The sequence below is a fragment of the Copadichromis virginalis genome, linkage group LG5, assembly GCF_057382275.1.
Source record: "Copadichromis virginalis isolate Kocher_CV1m ecotype Utaka linkage group LG5, C_Virginalis_male_GT1.1, whole genome shotgun sequence".
Taxonomy (NCBI): Eukaryota; Metazoa; Chordata; class Actinopteri; order Cichliformes; family Cichlidae; genus Copadichromis; species Copadichromis virginalis.
In genome coordinates this window covers 25,335,792-25,361,089 of record NC_140622.1, presented here as the reverse complement: position 1 = coordinate 25,361,089, position 25,298 = coordinate 25,335,792, and the positions used below count along the sequence as shown (strand labels likewise).

The window sequence follows — 25,298 nt, the reverse complement described above, 5'->3', positions numbered from 1 at the left end:
ATCCAGTGTACTGGTTTGCATGGTATGGATAACTTGCATATCTATGAAGGCCCCAGTAATGCTCAAGAATATATAAGCTGGCACCACATACACGATATTGCCAAAAGTATTTTCTGCTGTCACACGTAGTTGAAATTGAGTGACATCCCATTCCTAATCTATAGGAATATGATATATGATGTTTTTATGTTCTTCCAGAAGCACATTTGTGATCAGACACTGATGTTGGACGAGAAGGCCTGGCTCTGTCGGGTTGAGGGTGAGGACTCTTCTTCCACCTCAAACTCACTCATCCATGTCTTTATGGATCTTGCTTTGCGCACTGGTGCGCAGTCATGTTGGAACAAGAAGGTACCATCCCAAAACCTTTCCCTCAAAGTTGGGATCATGAAATTGTCCAAAATGTCTTGGAAGCACAAACATTAAGCGTTCCTGTCACTGGAACTAATCGGCTGACGCCAACTCCTGAAAAACAACCCCACACCATAATTGCCCTCCACCAAACATTTGGTGAAATGCAGTCAAGCAAGTACGGACCTCCTAGAAACTGCCAAACCCAGACTGGTCAAACTGGAAACCCCTTCCCTGAAGCTCTCTATGCACTGTTCTTGAGGCCTGTAGTGGCCTGTAGTGGCTGACTACAGAAAATTTGCAACTCTGGCACTGAGCATCTTAGCATCTGCTCACCCTGCTCTGTGTCCTACCACTTTATGTCTGAATGGGTGTTATTCCCAATCGCTTCCACTTTTTATAATATCAATATAACAGCTGACTGCGGAATATTTAGCAGTGAGGAAAATTTCACGACTGGACTTGTAGCACAGTATCATGATGGAATCCAATGAGCTCGTGAGTGCAAGCCAGCAGTCAGTAGAAGCAGATATATATATATATATATATATATATATATATATATATATATATATATATATATATATATATATATATATATCCGTCTGTAGAGACTTCCAGATACAGACGGACAAAAATGGTGGTAGCTAACCAACCGGACATAGTGGTGGTAGACAAACAGAAGAAGACGGCCGTAGTGATCGATGTAGCGGTTCCGAATGACAGCAATATCAGGAAGAAGGAACACGAGAAGCTGGAGAAATACCAAGGGCTCAGAGAAGAGCTCGAGAGGATGTGGAGGGTGAAGGTAACGGTGGTCCCCGTGGTAATCGGAGCACTAGGTGCGGTGACTCCCAAGATAGGCGAGTGGCTCCAGCAGATCCCGGGAACAACATCGGAGATCTCTGTCCAGAAGAGCGCAGTCCTGGGAACAGCTAAGATACTGCGCAGGACCCTCAAGCTCCCAGGCCTCTGGTAGAGGACCCGAGCTTGAAGGATAAACCGCCCGCAGGGGCGTGCTGGGTGTATATATATATACCTCACATATACATTTGTGTGTGTGTGTGTGTGTGTGTGTGTGTGTGTGTGTGTGTGTGTGTGTGTGTGTGTGTGTGTGTGTGTGTGTGTGTGTAATACCATGGGTGTGTAGTAAAACAGTCCACCTCTGATCACCCACTGAAAATATCTGGATATATCTGTATCAGATAGATATATATTCAGATAGAATATAAAAAATACAACAAAGGTGGCCCTGAATAGTCTTGATGCATGTTCAGTCATGCAGGTAGGGACATCCCAGTGAGTTGATTCTGGTCATGGGGATGTAACATTTCAGTTGGAAAAACATTGCATCACTCATCCAAGGGGAGACTGAGAAAGTCACTTGGATGAGTGATGAAATATTTCTACTGAAACGTAACATCCCCATGACCAGAATTGAATTTCTGAGATGCTCCGAATTGTTAATTTACCAAAATCTTATATCACCCAAGAATGAAAATCTGTTTCACTTTCCAAACTAGGCCGACTGATTTCTCCAGTTCCCAGATGCAAAGGCATTTAATGGCGAGTGTTACTACAAGAAGAAATGATGCAACACGGTGGTAAACCTGCTCCTGTCATTTTTAAATGTCTTGTTGCTAATTCGATCGATTCAGAATCCACCAGTAGTTTTTATAAAATAATCAAATAAGCTTCGATGTCAAAGGTTTATGTGCCATTTTCAGGCAAAAATGGGGTTTAAACAATTCGCCGATTGCTGCGTTAGCTTTTTAATTCCCCACCGTGTCCACAACTTTGGAAGCAATGTTGTAAAAGCAAAAATGGGGGGGAGGGAAAGGAGAGTGAAAAGGCAACACAAATAGGTTAAGAATGTAGTGAATAATGCATGCAGCTCTGAGAAACAGAGGCTTCACTTGTCATTTATTCAGGGAAAAGTTAACGCTCTACCTAGAAGCACAAGTGGAAAAAATGCTGTTGGAACAAAAGGACAGACTTGCTGCAGTTTTACATGTTGTCTGCACTTCATACTTCTGCTGATCTGCAGAGGAGGAGAGACTTTTATCTCATAATGACGCAAATTATAAAACACCTAATTTTACAATCCTGCTGTACTTGTATACTAACAGCTCTTGTTCGTCATCCAAAAAGTGTTTTCTCACTGGATGTCATTTTATCTTTTTTTTCTATGAAAAAAAATCACTATGCATTTAACCAAATCCAGCTCATTACAACACAAGACAACAGCCTGCAACTGTGATTTGCATATCTGTTAGATTAGTCTCTAATCTAATCTGTAATTATACCCACACTGACAATTAACCCATTCATTGAAGCCCAATCAAGTAGAACTGGATAGTGGAAACACATCATACCAAACTCGTGAGACTTCTCATGGTCAAACAAAATGAGCTGAGTGAAACTGAGACAGGAAACAAAGAAAGAAGAAGAAAGAAGATATTTCTGGGTGTGTGTGGCGTCTGTTCAGGTCACAGTATTAAAATAACATCAACTAGAAAGAGAAAATGGCTCACGCTATGAGAGATTAGCTGATTTTTGAGGTGAAAAGAAGCAAATATAGCCTGTATAGCAGATGTTAAAGATCGTCCTTTCTTCAAATATTTGTGCCTTCATTTAAGAAAAATAGTACATGATGAGAACACCCTGTGTAACATGTTGAGATGTAACCACAAATTTTTAGCGATGTTCAAGTAGGGATGTGTGAGAGCTGTTAAAAGTCTGCTTGCAGCAAAGGGAAAACCTAGGGAAGCTTGTTATAAATGCTGACAACTTTGCACTCCACCATTTCGTGTGTATAAGGTGACCTCTGACATCACAAAACCTGAAGCTTCAAAATGCCTGACGTCAAAGTGACTACATCCATCTTTTGTAATATTTATGAAACTGCATGATATTTATCAGGAAAATGTGTTGCTATGTCACTGCAATGTGCTTCTAATTGTTTCCAACCCCATAATTATTAATCGGCATCTTCATCTTTTCTCTCTGAGCAAACCTTTGGTGATCGTCGCCACAGTTTTAATTAAAATTGTCCACAAAAGTTGCTTCCAAATAATTTTGCTTTACAGATTTCCGCATTTGATTTCCGTGATGAGGATGTAGGTAGCATTTCCCTCTCTGATGTTTGTGCATCAACCCTGCACAGTGGAATGATACAACGACGTTGCTGCGTCAGCTAAACCTTCGTACAGCTGCTTCACACTCACGGGTGGCTTCTATTTTCTGCCCAGCAGACGTGAAGTCTTCTTGTTCTTTCAAATCCACATTGTGACTTTCACATGCATTAATGGCATTTCAGGCAGTGGAAATTGCAGGCTGGAGGCACTTTGATATCTTTTTTATAGCCTTTATAGCCAGTGGCCGCCGAGAAGCTGCATTTTTATATGGAAAGGTTGCTGAGCGTTTCTGGGCTTTTCAGGTTTACAGAGTGTTTATGAGCTCTTATCTGAAAGTATCTAATGCCAAATCTTGACCTGCCTTACGAATCTTAATGATTCAAAGTTTTAAGATGCTCAAAAACTTAACACTATCCCTCCAAATGATGAAATATCCCATCAATCAGTGTTTCCACATTGTGTGATAGTGTTAAAAATCTGAATTTCTCGTCTTTCTTTATATATTCATAGTGAAGTGGTTTACACATTTAACTAGCAAGTCACAGATCTCCGTTAAATCCTGGGAGGTGACACAAATCCCTTTGGGGTTGCATCAGGAAGGGCATCGAACATAAGAAAAATAATAATCTGCCAAAACAAACAGGTGGTGCTACCTGCTGTGGCGGACCTTTGTTAATAAGCAGACAAAAGTAACTATTCATGGAGAGGTCTTGAATGATTAGTAATTCACGAGTCACTAGTAAATTGTTAATAGTGAAGTAATATTTGAGAAAAAAGTACATCAAAAACATTTCATCTTTTTAAATCTTTGCATGCCAGCCAGTGTATGCGAAGGCTTTGGCAGATTACATGCTAATAAATTGACTTTCTACATGATAAAAAGGCTGAGATCCACCGCCATGTGCTACAACACAATATAATCTGCTATTTATCATTCAATTTTTCCACTGTGTATGCTGATGATGAAAGGAAATACTGAATTTTATTGTGAAGGCTTGCCTTGCCTTGCTGCCATCCATGATCCAATGTGATAAGCACTGACACACCCTCTCCTTGTTTACATCCTTTTATACTGAGATGCCCTCCAGATAATCTACTGATTCAGGGCTATGAAGCATTTGTATTCTGCATACATTTGCATCTGCATACACATGTAGCTGTCATTATATGTTGGACTTATCCGGCGTTTTGTGCACACTGTTTGCACACTAATCCAGTGCATTCTCTGCTTGCCATAAAAACCTGAAACCAGAGAGACGACCAGCAGCTCAGCAGTTCTTAAAGACACTCATTTAGTGAAGATGCTTTCAGCCTCCTGCCTGTCTGAAGCAAAATATTAATCAAAACCCTGCAACCCCTTCACCAGTAATATGCTCTTATCAACGCAAGCCCGTGGATGCATTCAAACAAATTGCATTATTTATAAAAGAGTGCTCTCGTGTAAAGACAACTACAATTCACTGCACCACATCTGCATATCTATCTTCCCAAATAACTCCATGATTCAAAAATCCCAGCAGATGAACTCCTGCAACACAGCCTTGCTAAGTAACACGTGTCAAGAAGCATGAATTTTACAGCACAGGGAAATGACTGATGTCTTTCCATTATTAGCTCCACTAAGTGCTGTCTTAGCTGCGCTCGTGTTAATAACACTTGCTTTGAAACTCTAATCAGACGCCCCTCTCTGCAGGTGGTAATGACGAGAAACAAAGGCATTTAAAATTGATGTGACAAACCCGATACGTAGTATAAAGGCACATCTGTTTTGAAATCCGCCTGGGCTCTCCTCATTATCCTTCATAACACCGTGTGAAGAATCGCTATGCATTTAAGGCCGAGCGAAGGCATCAAAGGCGTTGACTAAGTTCTCGCTGCATGACTCCATGAGGAGAAATACCAGGCCAGTTATGGGAGGATGCAGCTGACACTTTGATTGTGGAGACAAGTCGATCTCTGCTCTATTTTTCCTCTTGGGGGAAATATGTATTCTGACCATGTTCGTTGCATAATAAGATATTACTTGAGCATGCTTTATAAGCAGCGCTCCAAGGTTGTGTTCGGTGTGTCTGCACCCCTGAAAATCTTGATAGATTCCCTTTTTAATAATTTAGCTATCAGTCTGAACTATGAGAGCTCCTCAAATAGTGTCTCACCCTGACAAATTCAGTTTCAATCATACTGTGAATAACACTGTGCTGCAAAGTATGCATTCAGATCTGCTACTTAAGACTGCAGAAATTACTAAAAACATACAGAAATATTAACCAGCACACCTGGTCTGTAAAGAAAGCTGTCAGTTTCCAGTTTCTCTTTGTGTTCAAGTACCTCTAAAGCGCTCTTTTAGCAAAGTGTAACTCCCAACACAGCTGAGCCACAGTCCCGGGTTAATCCCGCATGCTGTCCAAAAAGCTTTTGAAGCCACCTCCTTATAACACAAGTGCTGCACAAGTTAATCCTGCTGCTCAGAAACTTGGGCAGCACCACAATGACAGTCACACAGTTTGTCAAGGATGAAAAAAAGGAAAAATATAAGATTGCTTCTTTCCTTTAACATCACCGTAACGTGTGAAAAGATAACCCAGTTTTGTTTTCCTGTCATCTCTTTGAAAACTCTCTGCTTTGTGCATGATTTAAGCCGTGATAATGCAATCTCATTGATGCGCCTCCAAGGCTCAGATGAATTAAAACAGCAGTAAGACTCAGGATGCGATTGTGTGGAATTGCTGAGGGTGGATGTAAGGCATGCATGTGATTAAAGATTTTTTTTGGGGGGGGGGGGCGGGATATGGAGAGAGTGAAACTCACTGGCTTGCATGAGCTGTCCCTGGCGTCCAAACACCTGGGAGAAAGTGGCATGGCTGCAGGTGAGGGTGTCCTCCATGGCTGTCCCACTGACACACGCTGCTGAGGAGAAAGAGAGTGGGGGGAGAGAATGGGGAAAGGGAAGGTCAGTATCACTGCGTCACATTCAGATGGAAAAAAGAAGGAAAATGAATGAGGAGAACAAGAGACAAGGGCTTGCCTTCAGTTGGAGCAGCTGCTGACTGATCTCTGGTGGTGACTGCTCTTCTCTGGACCCGTCCTGTGTTGTTGCTGCTGCTGCTGCTGCTGCTGCTGCTGCTGAGGAGCAAAATGCAGCCCCTCGCTGCTCGCACCAAAATGAGCAGAACTGCTCGCCGCACAGATAATAATGGGAGGGGGGGAGTGTATGTGTGTGTGTGCCTGCCTGCCTGCCAGCCTGCTTGTCAGCATGTAAGTCTTCGCGCACGAGAGAAAGTTCTGTGAATGTGTGCATGTGGGGCGAGAGAGCGATTTCAGGGTGGTAAAGCAGGTAACGCAGAGCTGTAGGCACACTTGCTCTGCCAGCACTCTGATCTTGTGCTTCGTCTGTACGGGCTGACAGTCCTCTGCGGCTCCAGACAGGCTGGATAGAAGAGAGGGGTGGCGAGGGGTGAGTGCAGCTTCTACATCAGGTAAAAGTCAATCCTCCCTCTTCCCCTCTCACTCTCAGCTTAAGTAGATGGCAGCATCTGTCCTCTGGGCATAGGACAGGACCGTTGTTTTCTGATCTGCGTGAGTGTGCCCCCTTTTCACTCCTCCTACCCCTCCTCTCCTCTCTTCTGTACAGCCCTCATTTGCTGCGCCTCAGCAGTAACATTTCTCCTGTTCTCTCTCACATGTCTTACTAACTCTCCACCCCGCCCCATGCAAATCCCCTCGATCCATCTTAAAGCTTGGGCCGCTGCTGGGAAACAGATTCTAGCAAACTCGAGTGCTTCATCTTCCCCCGGTGCTGAGGGAGAAGAAAGAAAAAAAAAAGGAGGATGAGAAAGTGGAGAGGTTGTATAAAAAGCGAAAAGTAGGGCTGGTACAGTTTCCAGAGGCTTCATCTTGAAAAGGAATTGGAGAAAACTGCTGAGTATAAAATAAAAATCAGCTCCTACTCTACCGAAAATGTAACTCCTGTAAACTTACACTTGCCTCGATGTGTAGTGCAGCAGCTCTGGTGGAGAAGTGAAAAATGAGGCTGTCTGAAATCTTCACGCCGCAGCAAAGGGCTAAATGAAGGTGTCGTAATAAATATTAACAACACCACAGGAACAAAATGAGCATATGTTACGAGATCTTAAAATACCCTCCCAGACCTTGGAGGCACAGTTGTATTGTACCCAGTGTGCAGCGGTTGGCATGGAGACCACCACCACAGACGAGACCAGCACAGTGGTTCCAGCACATTATCGCACTCAGGCCATTTTTGCAATGTCTAACCTCTCTGCAGCCTGTAAACCGGTGTTAAGCAGTCAATTTCCTCCCAGGTACAGGGAAAAAAAATCAACTTTGCCAGGAAGCAGCATTGTCATGGAGCCATGTCTCACGCCATTGCTCTGCAAGGAGAGCTCACCGGGGACCTGACCACAGCACTCACATCCTCACATCACATCCTCCTGTTTTGAAAGGAAATGACAGGAACCTCAGTAGACTGCAGTGGGCCGGTTTAAGCAGGTGCTTCTGCAAGTAAAAAAAAAGTAGAAGAAGAAGAAAATGTCCTGCACTGAAAGCCTGTAAGCAAGTGATAGTAAGTTTGTAGCTTGGAAAAGGGTTAGGTAGCTGCAAACAGCATGTGGGCACGTGCAAACCCAACTAAAAATCTGCAAAATGCTGAGGTCAAAGTGAAGCCTGGCATTTCATAAACAGTGAGAATACGCCAGGCACGCCTTCACTTTCAAGTCAGAGAGACTAATGCCCTGCAGAATACATCTCCTCTCCACCTTCATCAGCTTTAATGCTATTCTCTTTGAACAGGAAATAGAGGCATAGTGAGGTTTTTTAGGAGGCTGTAAATCATTGTGTATGAGCAGCTGTCATTCCCTTCCACTATGTATCCTGTTACTGGCAATTTTCTTTCTCCTGGGGACAAATAAGTGTATATTTTATTTTAATCCAGTCTAATCCAGATTTTTAATGTTCAACTATATGTTGTGGTAGATAAAGAAGTAAACATCTCGCATTAGTGAAGCTTGATCTTATTACTTTAAAGCTATTTAATTTATTAAAACTCATTAGCTTTAAGATATCATTAATGAAAATAATTACCAGTTTACATGAACATTGAAATGATCAGAATATCGATCTGTCCACGCTCTGAGCCACAGATGTTTATTTTTAGCATTAATGTTTGCCTTACAGGAATCGCTTTGGCAAAGTTATTGCCCTGTGTGTGTGTGTGTGTACGTGCAATGGAAGTTTGCATCTTTTCATACTTTCAGTCTTATCTCTTTGACATTTTCAGCCGTGCTAGTGGTTCTGCGGTTTGCTCGCGTCAGCATGTTGTTCGATCCATCCGCCACGCTGGTCCAGGCTGAAATATTTGCACAGACGTTTATGCCTCCCTCAGGGGGAATCTCCGACTCTCCCAGCATTAGGTCAAAATTTCAAACTCTTCCCAGCGCAACAATAACAACATTCCTACCACTGCACTGACAGCTGAATCGTAGCATGTCATGACACTCAGCTAAGACTGCAGGGGACAAAGACTTGTACATTTAAGCAAATCTTACACTTGCTTATCTCATAGCTACAAAAAAAAAAGTCTGTCTTTTGATCAGCTGGAAGAGGGCTAACTTTTCATAACTTGACTCTGTCACTCTCCATCGGCGTCTCCACACAAAAACATCTCCTCACAACTCCAGATTGTAGTTTTCACTGACAACAATATTTATCACGATGTGAACTGAAATATTGTATTTTATTTGATGCTGATGCCATTTCTTTATTTATTTGAAATTACATGCTTGTCCTGAATTGTATGCATGGTGTAATTGAGAGGTTGAGATGGGTAATCGCTCCACTCTTTAACATCTTAAATCTGCCTCTCTGGAATGTCGTAGTTTATTTTGTCAAGTCAGGCACAGTACTGCATGGAATTGCATTTTTATGAATAGGGCTGAAGCACCGTACACAGCAATCAAGAGAGAGTGCAGCGATATTTCACCCTGACAGCATGAGTATGGTGCGGCGCTCCTCCAAGTGCCCACCCCTCCACACACACACTCACATAAACTACATCCAGCCATAAAGTATACCATCATGGCACTGGGGCAAATAAACACGTCTCCACATCCCTCTGAATAAAGGGATGCAGCCTGTGGATCAAATCCAACAAACAGATTACATTTCATTTATAATCTCATCCATCAGGATGTCTTCTGTGAGGATCTGGTCCACGGCACAGTGCTCTGGTGAAGATTTGGAGCGCACTCTCAGTTGGCCGGCATTGATAGTTCGTTAGGTTTTTAGGTACTGGGCTACATAAGTGAGACGGATGAGGTCTGTCAAAAACTGAGCTCATCAGATGCACACAAGCCAGATGAGACCTTGAAAGATATTCATAGCTACAGATCCATCCCGAGAGGTTCTGAGAAGCTTTGATTTCAGAGATGTTTTTCTGCATACATTGGCTGTAACAAGTGGTTTTGTGAGTTACCACTGTCATCTTCACAGCTTGAAGCAGTCTGGCCATTCTCCTTCAACCTTTGACATAAACAAGTAATTTTCACCCAAAAAACTGCAGCTCACTTGACATCTCTTTGTTGGATCACTCTCTGTAAACCCCAGAGATGGTTGTGTGGGTAAAAATCCCAGCAGTTTCTGAAATACTCACACCAGCTCATCTGACACCAACAACCACAGCACACTCAAAGCCACTTAAATCAACTTCAGCTCCGTTCTCATGCTCAGTTTGAACTTCAGCAGGTCGTCTTGACCACGTCTGTGTGCCTAAATGCACTGAGTTGCTGCCCTGTGATTGGCTGATTAAATATTTGTGTTTACTTATTGCGATAATTATTGCCATGTAACAGACACTATTCTTAAATAAGAAGCAGCGGTGTGCGAGTGACAGAAATATCACAAATATGCACAACACTGAATTATTCATCATAGTTCGTGTGCACACTAGTTTTGTTTCACTGCCCGTGCATGAGCCCTGTAAGGATTTATGACTGTTACTTATCAGTGACTATTCAGAATATATTAATGCACACCTGGATGGAGGACAGTCAAAACTGACTTAAATTACACTACACTTTATATTTTATAGGATTAAGTTCTAAACTAATTATTTTCAAAGTCCATAAACAAAACAGCCATATCTGATGCGTACTGTGTCCAATGGGGCTTTGACTCATATATCTATTACACAATTTGCTTCCCATTTCTATTCTGACCCACAACACAGAGGCAAGAGTTTAAGGTAATGCACGACTCACATATCAGCCACCTGACTAGCAAACTGCTCCCAAAATAGATACAAATCTTGCAGGAACCAGCTGACGGGGTCCCCGGGTCCCCTGTCCCAGTCGTAGTCTGCCAACCCGTGAAGCAAAGGCGGCGACTTCACATGATTTATGCAAGATTTCTTACCTTCTATCAAAGTCAAATACAATGATAACTAAAATTCATTTTTCATAATTGGGTGAAGTCCCTGCCAAACTCTAAGTGGAGAAGGTAATCAGTAAATGTAATGTGAAAGACTTTATTACAGCTCCAATGGCAGGGACATCTATTATGTTTGAAAAAAAAAGAAAGAAAAAGGTCTCAGTATATAAAAGTAGTCAGACCAGTTAATCAATCCTTTCTGTCTACATTCACCAATTGATTTTTTATATCAGTACGATACCATGATAATGCACAAGTACATATTTTAAATCAAGCCCAGTGCTGCCAATAACAACAACAAAAAATTCCCAGTCCTCTATGCCCAAATCTCAAAAATCTGCGTATAACTGAGAGTCCCACAAGCAAAAGAACAAATAAAGCTTTACACAAATTGAAAAACGTATTTTAATTATGTCAATTACAGCAACGTTTTACATGAGGTCATTTGGGATTTTTGTCTTTGTTCATCCTTAAATACATAATTCATGAGACTGAAAGGCAAAGCATGAAGATTTCTCATGGAAATATAAATTAGCTTTTAATCATATTGTTCAATTTATTTTCCCAGAACATGCTACGAGCGTTTAAGCACTGCCTGCGTGTTTGCCGTCGGATAACTGGATGCGAGTGGGAAAGGTGGGTCGAACACTGCAGAAACAAAAAGTTTTCACTTGCAGGGCCTGGATGAGGTTTTCATGAAGTACACATGAATTCACTGAAACAGAAATGGCACAGTCCTCAAAAAAAAAAAAAAAACTTCGGCTGCACTTCTGTGGCTTTCGCGTGAGAAAGAACACATGAAGCGACTTTATATACGTTCGCTTACAAAAAAAGAAGTGTATCATGCATTTTGGCATTTAGGGAATTATCAAACTTCTTAAAGATAACAAATAGTTTGCAGATGTCTTTGCAAAAAGGCTTTAAAAAAAAAAAAAAGGTAAATATCTGAGATTGGAAGAATAATTTTCTGCCCGTTGGGGCAAATTATCAGCAGACCTGAATACATTCCATGACGCGCATGTTTCTTATAAATAGGCTTTCTGATCCAGCTTGAAATTTTGGCAGTTTGTTTTAAAGTGCTGTAAGAACACTGGGCTTAATGCGTGATATCAAAATTATTTTCATTATTTATTTATTTTTTAAAGAGGAGACATCAGTCCCATCACATTTTTACAACGGGAATCACCTGCTAACACCAGATGAACAAAAAAGAAAGCAAGTTAAAAAAACAAAACATGACACTTGGCATGAGATTTAAACCTAAGGAAGAGCTGTCATCCAACTGTAACCATATACATACTTACCACACGCATATACAGTGTTCCTGAGGACCAATTGTTGCAGTAAACTGTACTGCCCTCTTTCATTTTTGTTTCCCAAACAAATAAGATATATTCTACAATATAAAGACTACAAAAAAAGGAAATTCGAACGTACATACTTTGCAAATCATGTATAAACTGAAGTAGGTGCCCACAAGGAGAGGCACGGGTTTAATCTAGTTTTTAACTCTATACAGCTCATGCATTAAGAGACTCTGGAGACATCCAAATAAAACAAACAAACAAATAAAAATTTTTTTAAAAAAGACCTAAAAGGGGGGAAAAAATAATAATAATAAACAAGTTTCCCTAACACTAACTGATACATGATTGCCATTTGCAATATGTCAGCTTTCCAAAAATAACGGAGCCCTAATCTTACTGTTTTGGGTCAAGTAAGGACACACATTGAATATATTAATTCACTGTCATTTACAGTTTCCTTTTTTTGTGGTTTTTTTTTTTTGTTGTTGTTGTTTTTGCAAGGCTGGCTAGAAATCGAGGCTCAGTTCAGTTCATAAGATGGATGGAAGATAAAGAGTTCCCTCCTTAAATCCAGCAAGGCAGTTGAGATAAGCAGACTTGACATGTTTCGAGTAGGAAAAAAACCAAAAACAACTGAGCAAAACGTCACAAAGGGCGTCCTTGGTTACACGATGACTCCAGAGTGCTACCTGATAGGTGAACAGAGGGAGCTCAATAATGTCACATGGCTCACTTCGTCGCCACCTCCTTTAGGGGGGGAGCAAACAAACAGAAGCAGCACAATGATTGGTCAGTTATTTGAATTGCTTCAAAAACTTGACAAATAAATATGACATCAGTATGATAATCAGTGTGACTGCAGTAAGCCAACAGATAACTCACCTGAGTGTCTTTTGGCTCTTGAATTGGTGGTTCATCGGTCTTCGGCTCAGCAGCAGGAGCTGTGCTGGCCATCTGTAAGCTCCTGGTGACGGGACCACCAACTCTCTCCCGTGTTCGAAGAGAGAACCGCTCCTCCTTCTTCACTTGTTGTTGCTGCTGCTGCTGCTGAGTTGTTGATGGCGGTGATGATGATGATGACTTGGCCTCCGTTAATCTCTTGGGTGCTGCCTCTTTGCCCATACGCTGCATTCTCATGGCTGGCCGTTGTGAAGCCTCGCTAGGAGTGTCCACGGCTGAAGGGGTGGGAGGTAAATACTGAACTTGGCCCTTTTTAGTTCTTTTGCTTGCAGGAACCAGAGCTGGGAAGGAGGCGGGCCTCTTTGGTCGGCCCACTGCAGCAGGGGTTTTCCCTTTTCTTGCCTGGAGACGTTCGGGGTCTGCACCACCGGAGCTACGAGCCCTGGTCTTTCCCAAAGGTTTAGATTCAGTGTCTGCGTGTGCTTCACCGTCAGATGCTTTTTTCCTCAGACTCGTGTTTTTATCTGCCACAGACCCTGGCTCTTTTTTCACCTCCGCGAGACCTCTTTTGCCCTTTTTAACAACGACAGGCTTCATGGGGCAGCTGACTGCCATGTGCTTAGTCAGACTCGCGGTATAAGTAAACACACGACTGCAGTGGGGGCAGACATTAGAGGTGTGCTCTTCTTCCACTTTGATGGCAGCCTTCTTTGCATTCGTGGCGGTTTTATTTTTCTGCGAAATTGCCTTCTGCACCAGCTCGTGTTTCTTCTTGCTCAGGGCACTCATTTTTGTTTTGCCAGTGTCTTGATTAAAGTTTAGTCTCTTTGGCTGACCCATTCTACGGAAAGCACTCTGGCCTGCAGCGGCTGCTGTGGGGGACGCCACTCCGTTTGGACTCTTCACTATTTGCTTGAGAGGGATGGGGTTTTTCTTGGGAGTGTAACGCTTTTTATCACTGGCGCTGGCACAGACCAGTATGTGTTGGTGCAGTTCGGGCATGTTGTCAAAGCTGTTGCCACACTTGGTGCAGCGAATGGCAGTGCTAAAAGTCTGTGGTATGTTGTGGGTGGTGAAGTTTGTAGCCGAGGCCACAGAGCCAGCATGGGAACGGCTATGATAAGGAAATGGGGGTGGTTTATAACTGGGGTAGTGCTGATTAATGCCAAGGCGGACATCAGGACCTTTAGGCTTCCCTCCTTCTGATGCCATGATCTTTATTGTAGTGTACAGCTCCTCATTGGGGTCCTCTGCCCCCTCCTCTGTATGATTTCCATTAACATCTGGCTCTTCTTTTAGTAAATGAGAGTCGCTGGGTGGCGCATTTTCATCAGCCATCTCAAGAGCTGGTGTTGAGGGACTGCTTTCCTCTTTGGCTCTGGAAGGATCGGTATAATTCTGTGGCCTAAGTTTCCCACTCTCTACAGTAGTATGTGAGCATGCTTCATTTGGATGCAGATCCTTCTGATGCTGCTGGAGGTTACAGAGAAAGGCAAACTCTTTGGAACAAATAGAGCACACAAAGATCTGGCCCACTCCATGTAGTGTCGTCCGATGAGCAAGCAGGGCTGGAGCGTCACCAAACAGCTGGACGCAAAACTCGCACTTGAACGGCCAGTCTGCGGCGTGCTCTACGATATGTCCGCTGAGCTCTTTGATGGAGCCAAACGGCTTTTCACACACATTACATACAAAAGTCTTGCAGTACGTCATGTCAATTTCCTCGGGCTCAGCAGTTTTATCAGTCGGTTCAGGGGCAGCAGGGAGAGCAGCAGCAGGCTGAGGAGAAGAGTCAAAGCCACACGGAGAGGCATGACTAGTACCCAATAACTCATCTATACAGTGCTCAGGTTCTTCTTTTATTGTAATCGGATGGGGAGACTGCGAAGCTTGTGATGAGGATGAATCATGTGAGTCAGAGGGAGCTTTTAAAGAGGATGAGGATTCTGGTTGGGACGAGATAGCAGCAAAGTCCGGTTTCTCAGTTTCAGAGACAGTGTCATGGTTCTGATTACCATTAGGCAGACTGTTGGAAGTTCCAGTCTGCGATACATCATCCTCTGTAGTGGGCATATCGACTGATTCTGCCTCTGGAGGGCTCGGTGTACTTGAGCCATTTGAGGGACCTTTAAGTGAAGTGTCTGGGGAATCCAGCAGCTCAGAGATGTGCTTCTCCTCCTCATCTTTGTTTTCCTCAGCTGAGAAGCTCTCCTCCTCCAAGTGGGATTTCTCTTCAATTGATCTCGGAGACATTTTTGGTGAGAGCACAGGCAGAGGCCTCAGCAAGGATGAGTCCGAAGGCTGAGAGAGAGGAGAACTAGGCATGGCTGGCGGAGAGGGTATGGTGGGTAGTACAGGTGGAGGTGGCGTCGGGGATGTGACACTAGAAGTCCCGGGTGAAGAGGGAGTCATGGTCATGGGGGTCAAAGATGGCGGAGAGGGGTTGGCTGAATCGGATCCAACATTAGGAGAGTGAGAAGGGAAAGAATTTATGTTTGCCAGAGTCGAGGGACCCTCATCTCCCGGCAAATTTAGACCAGCATACTCGTTCATTAGCACCTTTGCAAGCATGCTGGTGTTAGGCTTTCTCTTTTTGGTTAGTGGCTGTGGTGCTGCATTCCCCTTTGATTCGGGCTCACCTGTGGTCTTCCGATGGAAGCTTAAATCAAGAGCCGAATCCCCGAGCACTTTGTTCAAATTCTCACTCTTCTTGCTGACAGAGTTTGACAAATCCAAGGGCTGCTGATTACAGGAATTTCCTCCGCTACTAGAGGAAGGTTGGTTATGGGTGGCATTTCCAGAAGGGCTCAGAGTTTCCCTGTCATCTTTGTCCATCAGGCTCTCAGAAGGTGATGCGGTCTGGCTTTCCAGCTTCGGTACCTTAAGAGTGTATAAGCTTGCCACTTCAACTTTACCGCTCTCATTTTTACTTGCAGGGCTGAGCTGCGGAGACGACGACGGAGGAGAAGCCGTTCTTCTTTTAAACTTCCCTGAAGACCCTTGCAGCGGCATGACGGACAGCTGCGAGGCTAGCTTATGGCTGTCTGTTATCAGAGTTACGGTTGATTTCTGGATGTCTTGCGCCTGAAGAAGCTGTTTGAGTTTCGGCGAGAGGTAAACGTTTTTCTCTCGCTGAAAAGCCGATGAATCAGTGGCCTGTTGAAACAGACCTCCCACTAACAAGTTGGATGAGGAAGATGTGGAAGACGATGATGAAGATGATGCTGAAGTTTCCGTCTCCACTTTAAGGCTGGGAATAAGGGGGGGTGTAGATGTTCTCCTTTTAGCTGCTGGCTGTCCAGTGTTGGAGGTTTGCTTTGTGTTAGTTGTTCTAGTCTCCACCTTCAGCGCTTGACTGATCTGAGTTGGGTTGAGGATGACGGTGTCCAGACCAAACAGAGCTGCAGATCTCGAGTCCACTTCTATCACTTCACAAGTACTCACTGCGCTCGTGGACACGATCTTGCCATCAATGTAGAAGCTCAAATTCTCAGAGATGTTTTTGGATATGTCAACCGCGTAATCGTCCCTGTCTGCCTCGTCTTCCGTGTCTGCACTGGGAACGTAGACGGTAGGAGGGCTCATGCTGGGGGACCCGTCAGGCTGCCGCGCTGCCTCTTGCTGCAGCATAGCTTTCCTTCGAACTCCTTTTGGTAACAAGTGTCGTTCATGTATTCTGCGTTGGTGTCTGCGCATGTTAGTGTGTGTGCCAAAGGCTTTATTGCAGTACTTGCAGGGGTGGAGTTCTTTTGACTCCCCGTTTTCATCCAACATAAAGGGACGGTCAACTTGAGGCCCCAACTCCTTTCTCTGCATATCAGAGTTGTGCAGCTGTCCTCCTGTAAACTGGGATCCTGTGGCTATATAGTGAGTAGTTGGGCTGGTGCAGTCAGGACTTGAATCTGTCTGCACCACAGGACTGGCAGGTCCAGCCAGATAGCCGGGCCTTTTCTTAGAGCCGCTCTCATGCCGTCTCTCGTGCCGCCGCCGTCCCACCTGTGAGCCAAAGGATTTATTGCAGTAGCGGCACTTGAAAAGTTGTGCTTGCTGGTTGCTCATAGCGTGAATGTGTATGTGACGCTCCAGGCCCTGTCTGGTGGCAAAGTGGCGCTCACAGTGCTGACAGGGATAGGGCTCTCCTTGTGGATCACCCTCAAGGTCACCATCAGGGTCAAGATCGGGATCAACCTCTGGCTCTCGTCCAGCTAGGGAGGAAGACTCCGACTTTACCTGTGCATCCCCGTGGCTTTCTTCGGGGCATGCTAGTTTGTTTAACATGGAATCAGTGACAGTTAAATGCAGAGCAGCTTCTGAGTCTTCCACATCATCACCATCCTCCTCCTCTTCCTCCTCTCCTTCTTCTTCTACTTCATCCTCCTCTTCATCCTCCTCCAAGTCTCCTCTGTCTGTTAATGCTGTTGACATGTCCTGTACATCTTTATGGTCAGTGCTTCCCAGTGAATGCGCCGTCTTGATTTCCTGCACGGATAACGGCGTCCCATCCTTCTCCGTCCCCTTCACTCCTGCAAAACATATCAAAATTAATCAAATGTTTTAAGTAGTTGCAACACACAGGTAGCAGTTAATAAAATAAATAAAATAAAATTGTTTAAATCAACTACTTCACAATAAGGAAACTTACCTCCTTCCCCATCCCACATCTCCTTGACAGTAGGTTTGGTTCCACTCGTTTTCTTGAATCCACCCAAACCAGCCTGTCTGGCTTTCTCCAGCAGCTTTCTTCTGGCTGCAAGTACAAACACACACACATCACTTTGTATAAAGCTCAATCACTGGTCACACACTTTAGTCAAGAAAAGTTATCTTAGTATCTTGTAATATCCTTTCCTCTTGATATTTTTTATTGCTGCCAGATTACTTTAACTGACTTTAAGTTCTACACCAAAGTCAGCTCAAATATTTCCTCAGCGATTGCTCAGTTCTGTACAGCAAATCTTTCAGTTTGTACACACTATAATTTACAGGCATGATAAGCATGCAGATTACACTTAAATTGTATTCCAATTATGAGCTCATATGCATCAGTCATTTAAATGTGACAATTACCTAATGATTGAGGCTCACACTAAGCCCAATAGGACATATTTTGAATGCCGATGTCTAGTTTGACTCAGGAGTCTCCCCTGCACCTCCTTGTCACTGAAATGAGTCAAAAGGCCATCTGACCTGGCCTTCAAAGCCCAGTTCATAGCAGAGAAACACATGCTGCAGGTCAGGCATCTGACCAGCAGGGCCAGAGCCATTCTGCCAAATCCACAGCAGCTGCACCACTGCCCACTTTTGTACAATTTATCTTTGTGTACATTTGTGTAAACCATTTTTTTTAATCCAGCAGTCACTCTACAAGTACACCACACGCAGGTTAGGGAATATGGATCATTGCTAATCCAAAGGCAGGATAGTTAATTTACTGAGGTTCACTTCACAGTACACTGGCATTAGGGGTCACAGCATACTGCCTGTAGAGTTGTATAGCTCCCAATCCTCAGATTTAATTTTTTCTGATGTTATAATGAAGGATTTGTGTTTCTGTCTGCTGAATGTAGCTATTAATTGCATGTTAATAGCAAGTCAAGTCATTTATAAGACTATATATCAAATGTGGGCAGATGTACTCCATTATACTGCACTGTACTCTTGTAATATTATACATTTACAGCAGAATATAAAGCAAAACAGTGCGCACTGACCAATTTTTGACATTGCACACAGCATATTTTTAATCATTTTGCATTCTTTTTTGTAGTCATGTATTGATGACATCTCATGACAAGGTGAGAGCTTGCTGTCTTTTATGGAAATAACATGTTCAAAGTTCATGCTGGTAAATGGAAATGTGGCACACAACACAACAGCCAAGGTTACCGTTTCTTGGAATTTATCAGCTGCGCTGATGGTACTAGTGCTTACTTTCACGTTTTTATACGTTATTTATTTCAAAGTAAGTGAGGAGAGAAGGGGGAGAAGGCACAGAAGCAGTTTTGTGTGCTGCTACTCTTTGGTTTTGTTTTGATGTTGTGTCACGGAAAGTTTCTGTTTGCCAACCCGGAATATAACACTGCCTCGACCTTTTACATAGTGGATGCCTGTGTATTCACCGCCAGCGATGAGTTTTTAATAATAAAATTACCCTACACACACACACACAGTTTCCCTTCTTTTCCTGCACACCGAGATGTCCGTGCGATCACACCTAGCCCTTTAGCTTACTGCTAGCACAGAACACCAAGTATGACAACTCGATGAACTGGTTATTCTGGACCCCAGCGATGTATCGCCCGATTTCAAACACTACATGCAAAAATACAACCGCGATATTTCAGCTTCTTACCCTTTCCTTAGATGGGCCCCTCGATCAGCCTCTGCTTGGATAAGGAAGCTGGCTAGTTAGCTAACCTGCTATAGGCCATCATCAAGACGAGAGGCTCGCCGATGGATGGCTTTCACGCTTTAGGAACTCAAGGAAGGTCACATCCTCGACAACGTCAGGACCCAGATGAGGAAAAGCTGCTAAAAAAAGTTGCTCGGAGTCTCGCTTGAAAGCTAAACAAGTCATCTCACGGACCGTGTATAGCCACTTGGTCGGCGTTTAGAGCCAAATCAGCCGCTATGGGCGAACGTAAAGTCTGATACGAAAGTAAAGAAAAGCCCCGCACATCGCGACCGTTAACGTTAGCTTCCACTAGCCTTCCTTCATTTGTAGCTCGCTAGCTCGCCACTTACAACTTCGGCTGGGCTCCACAGCAAAACAATCCCCGGCTAATTTGCGTATCTGCCACAAGGGAGAAACAAAGCTCTTAAATGTCATCATGGTTATGAAGTAAAAGGCCTCACCTCGCCTCGCTCTGGCTGAATTTTTCCTGCTCAGACTGCTGGCCCTTTCTTCCTCTAGTGCAGCTGTTATCTCAGGGTTGTCTTCCACAGTGTACCACACCAGCAGCTCCTCTCCCGGCCCGATAGGCTGCAACAATGAGAGATGAGGTCGCCTACCAATCACAGACCGGCTTGCTGAGAGGCAACGGGGATATTTGGGCTACTGTGCATCTAATCTGTCTAAAGGCTTAGGGTATTTCACAGTGTTTTAAGAATAATCTCAATAGGAACAAGCATGCAACATATAACCTTTGTCATTTCAAAATTAACGCAGTTAATTACCACTTTATGAGGTTTATAAAGGCTTTATAAATCACACTACATCTAAACTTTCAAATTCAGTTTTTTGTAATAGTTCGAAGGGGTACCTTAGAGGATAATTACAGGTGTTACCGTCATTTGAGCCCTTTGTTTGGTAACCAATATAATGCTTTTGCTTTGAATGGTAAATGTACACCTGTACAATCCAATACTACTCACTGAGGTAGTACTTTTTAATAAAGCCCATTAGACATATAGACATTATTCATATCGAATATAAGAATGGGAAAGAAATGTGATCCAAGGTGGCATGGTTGCTGGTGGTTGATCCCCTTATTACAAAGCTCATATCATCTCAGACTGTTTTTGTTTTTTTTAAACATTACATTGAGTTCACTGTACTTAAATAGCCTCCACAGTCACCAGATCTCAATCCAGTAAAGCACCTGGGCAATGAATGTGTTGATATGGGAGATTCACATCATGGATGTGCAGCTAATGAGGTGTACCTACTGAACTGTCCAGTGAGTGCGTGCTACATTAGACTGTCATTACTTATTCATCAGTAATAATAAAATACACATACACACATACACACATACATATATATATATACATACATATACATATATACATACACATATATATACATACACATATACATACATACACATATACACACATACACATATACACATATATATATATATATATATATATATCATATATACATACACATATACATACATACATACATACACACACACATACATACATATACACACACACATACATATATATATTCATGTTGCTGTAACAAATAAATACACTGAGTTTAAGTTTAGGGTTTGGGGGGGGAGGGTTTACTGTTAATTCTAATCCTCCAGAGAAACATCCAGACGGCTCGAGAGACACCATAGTGAGCCGCTACACTCCAGCAGAAAATCATTAATCAAAGAGAGGCAAATCAATTACACCTTTGCTTATATTTGTGGTTGATGATTAACAACAGCTGTTAAGTGACAGGTTACATCAACTCTGCAGAGAGCAAGAGGGCCAAAAACAATGTTCCCGGGTGTCTCAAGATCATCTAAGAAAAACCATCCAACCCTGAGGATCTTAATCAGCAGTACATTCATAGTCACACATGCAATGCGCTGACACGGGAATGTGTTTGACCTACCCTTAATACTTTGTAGTGAATGGCTCTGTTGATTTCCAGTGGGAAAAGATTCTGCTCTTCACTGGAGCGGGCCCAGTTAACGTATCGCAGCCAGTTCCCCTTCATGGGGTCTGTGGCATCGATACACATCCAGCCCCGTGTTGGGAAATAAACCTACAGAACACAAGCGGGAAGGTGACGTTTTAAAAAGCAAATAAATAAATAAATCTAAATCAGAAACAGAGATGCAGTGAAGAGTTTTTTAATTCTGTGCCTTGGAAAACTCCAAATGTTTATGTTAACTTGCTCACGGCACACAGAGGACTTCCTAAACTCTTTTGAACTACTGCTGCTTGATAAAGAATGCAGCTGGGCTCGTTATTAGCAAGTATCACAGAAAAAGGTGGCTATGCGCATTTTTAGGGAAAAGGAGCAAGGGGAGGGCTGCAACATACCTCCCACATGTAAACATTGCTGGTCACCTGGGACCTTTTCTTCTTCTCTCCAACAAACGGACCAAGCTTCTTGCCTTTAGGGATGACTCGTGTCGCCCAAACACCTGAAAATAATAAAAATAAAGAAATAAAAAGCAAAGACACCTTACTCATGCCACATCTGAGAGTTATATATTAATGCATTTATTAATAATGCATGGAAATATGTGAGCACACTTATAAAATAGAGCCACAACTGATATATTTTGGTAAACCTTAACAGTCTGTGTTGATAATCGTAAGGATAGGCATGATACGCCATGTAATAAACCTCAGTGAAGTCATTTTGTTTTGGGGGTGGGGGGGGGGGGGTCATTTTAGGACTGATTTAGATGTTTAAATTCTAACTTTGTGCACAGAATAAATCAGTTAGCAGAAGCAGGAGATCCAATAATTATGCAACTATATTTCAACCCGGTGGATTTTGTGTCAGATAGGAGATCAAGGTGAGCAGTATCATATCCTGGTTTGTCCTTGCTTTGATTTTTCCCCACTCTTTGATCAGTTTCTTCATTATTATTTCATTGCATTTGCTCACTTTGATTTCAAATACAGATCAATACAACCCACGCTTCTTGATTTAATGCATGTTTGCATGTCCATATAATGTATCTGTCTAGCTGTAAAGCACGGGTGTTTAGCACCACGAGATGTTTATGCATCTAACAGACTCTTTGAAGGAGTAAGCATGCACGAGGCATGTTAGAAAAAAACACTCAAAGCCTTCGACTCAGATGACTCGCTTCATGTTTGTTTAAGTTCTGATTCAGTTATCATTTTCAAGTTTCACTTTCTGGCCCAGCCTGGTCTTGCTTTGCTCCACAATCATTGGTTGCTGGAAGTCTGTTTCAAGGTTATATAGCCGTGAGATTCAAATGAAACTCAACATGTTGCCAGTCCTAAAAGAAGTTGTTACAGTTATGAAATGAGACCGGCTACTCACCAATGCGGCTCTGATTTACAGCAGAAGGCCCCAGATTCAGATAGTCAGGCAAATCTTTCCACACATGAGCTGGAATTTCATTCAAAGACTCCACTGTACCTCCAGTAATAGCCATGGCCTGCAATAAGTGACATGAAGCAGCACTCGTTGATTGTCAAAAGCACCTGGCTCATTAAAACATCTGCAGTTATATTCTGCTGCGTTTTTACTTGTCTGTGCATAAAACTGAGATCCAATAGCAAATGAAAGCAAAACTTATGTCTAATTATCTATAGTGATCCATTTCCTGTTCTTAAAAAGAAACGGCTGTTATTTTTTCTGAAATGGAAGTTGCAGCATGTAAATCTGACCACAGGTAGACAGCATTTTGGAGATATTTCCTCGTCAGCTTCTGTTACAGAAGCCTCTTGTGGCTCTGAATAATTATGCAGCCATTTATATTCCCCAGATGCATAAGCAGCTAAAAGGTTTATGCTTCAGATTCAGTAAGGCTGATTTACAGGAATTTTAAAGAATAATTCTCAGTGGTATCACAATACAGCAGTATATTATGCATATGAAACAACCATTTTCTACAGACCTCAGTCAGTGTGCAACTGAGGCAAAAAAAAGAAAGAAAAAACACCCATGAAGAGGCAAAAATCAGAGATTGTTTACTTGTATGTGTGTAATATTATTCCTTTTCAGTTTAATAATGTAGCTCTCAGGTTTAATCATCAGTGCCATTTGTTATTTCCACCCCTCCAAGTTTCTTCTTCAGCACAATCTGGTGCACTTCCGTTCATTTAGTAAGCATCATCTTAGTTCACTTAGAGCCTTGCAGGCAGCAGCTCTTTAACGCCTTTAGTATCAGTGGGCAGAAACTGTCACAATCATGCATACGCTGTGCAAGTTAACAGAAACTTTTCAAATTACACTCATAAAAAGTAAAAGATATTGAGGAAAAAAGCCAAAATAATCTTTTGCTTGTTGGCTTTAGAGGTGTTTTTTTCCTGTCTATTAACTAATCGCGGAATTAACTTTCAGCTTAGCAAATTAATCCTGCAACTATTTCCATAACAGGCACATACTGAGCTTTAAGTCTCTCGCTTTGTATCCCAACTGGCAGAAAAGCCATTTGTTAGGGACAGCAATAAGCAGCTGACCCATGTGTGGCTCTGTGGACCAGGCATACGCATTATTACACTCAATGCAATAAAGAGATATAAAACCCGAGCGGTTCACTAGCAGATATTTTGACCTTAACGACTGTAACGTGACAAAATGATGAGGCAGTGGCAGATAAATGGCATATCTGAGACAATAAACCTCACTGTCTCCACTTGAGGCACTCGAGCTTGAGCTATTGATGCCCCTTTAAAATAAAGGCTAAAATGCTTAACTTTTTATTGGCCAGTCGGTGTAGATTGATTATATATTTTTTCTTTTACTACCACCGGCGTTCCTGGAGTTGTGATCAGACATGTTTAAATCCCCCCTAGCTGAAGTTCAAGCTACAAACAGCAAGAGATTTTAAATTGGGGTGTGTGCGTAGAGCGCATTTTAAAGCGTTTTCTCTCAGATCGTCAAAGAAAAGAAAAGTTGATCCAAGCAAACAAAACTGACTGGAAGCCTTACACTAAAGCGCCTGAAAGATGCAGTTTATTGTTACCCTTGTAGGCAAACCGTCCGCTCTCCTTATTCTTCCCGATGCTGGCCGGGAGTAAGGTGGTTGGAGCGGTTTTTCTCCCTCAATATTTCCTGTCGTAAGGTGTTTGTTGGGTTTAGGATACTCATACGCGCACTTACCTGCTTTATTTCACCGGGAACTTGTGATTTTTGTGCTCTACCTGCTGTCAATCTGTTGAAAATGGTGGATGGAGGGCTTGAGTCGAAAGCCTTTTCAGTGACTCGAATCGCGGTGTAGTGGAGTTGGGAGAGGCAGCCTCTCAGACCCGTGCTCACACACACAGCGATGGGGCAAATATAATTCTCAAGTCAGCCTGCGAGGAAGGAGGGGGGTGTTTTGGTTTTCTTTCTTTCTTTTTCTTTTTTTTGTGGACGACCAGAGCAAGGCTCCCTTGCTCGCCTCTCTTGCGAGCAGTGGTCCAAGTCCTGTCCACACTGCAGCCTAACATGAAACCATGCCAATTAAGTACCTTGCCTAGATTAATCTGTGAGCATAATGGGCCTGTAGGCTGGTACCATCTGTGCAACCATGAATAGCAGAGAGGAACTCAATAAAAGCAGTGGAAATGCAGGCAGAAGGGTGTCAATGCGTCCTCTGTTTTTATGTATTTTTAATTTTAAGTAACTGAGCTGTTGCTTCCTTGTTGCCATATCTCTATTGCAGTTATTCTAAATCTAATAGGGCAGTATTTTAGAATTTAAATAATATACGTCATTTCAAAATGAGGGAGGTACATGGGG

At 42.8% G+C, this 25,298-nt stretch overlaps 2 protein-coding genes across 3 annotated transcripts in view; both read right to left on the bottom strand.

The window, feature by feature from the left end:
- kaznb (kazrin, periplakin interacting protein b) overlaps positions 1-6,391 on the bottom strand; it is a 139,973-nt gene extending 133,582 nt beyond the window's left edge. The window contains exon 1 of the mRNA XM_085456980.1: positions 6,297-6,391. Within this exon, the coding sequence (XP_085313106.1) occupies positions 6,297-6,372 (76 nt within the window). The 5' untranslated portion in view covers positions 6,373-6,391. The remainder of the gene's footprint in view (positions 1-6,296) is intronic.
- Positions 6,392-11,315: 4,924 nt separating this feature from the next.
- On the bottom strand, positions 11,316-20,113 carry prdm2b (PR domain containing 2, with ZNF domain b). Of its 2 annotated transcripts, none has more exons than XM_085456979.1 (4): positions 19,991-20,113; positions 17,778-17,882; positions 13,118-17,658; positions 11,316-12,982 (listed from the first exon to the last, which is right to left on the bottom strand). In XM_085456979.1, the coding sequence occupies exons 2-4, from the start codon at positions 17,794-17,796 to the stop codon at positions 12,965-12,967; spliced, it is 4,578 nt and encodes a 1,525-aa protein (XP_085313105.1). In that variant the 5' UTR covers positions 17,797-17,882; positions 19,991-20,113; the 3' UTR covers positions 11,316-12,964. The 2 variants fall into 2 exon arrangements, with proteins under 2 accessions (XP_085313105.1, XP_085313103.1); XM_085456977.1 differs by lacking the exon at positions 19,991-20,113 and adding an exon at positions 19,488-19,840.
- Between the last annotated feature and the right edge of the window lie 5,185 nt (positions 20,114-25,298).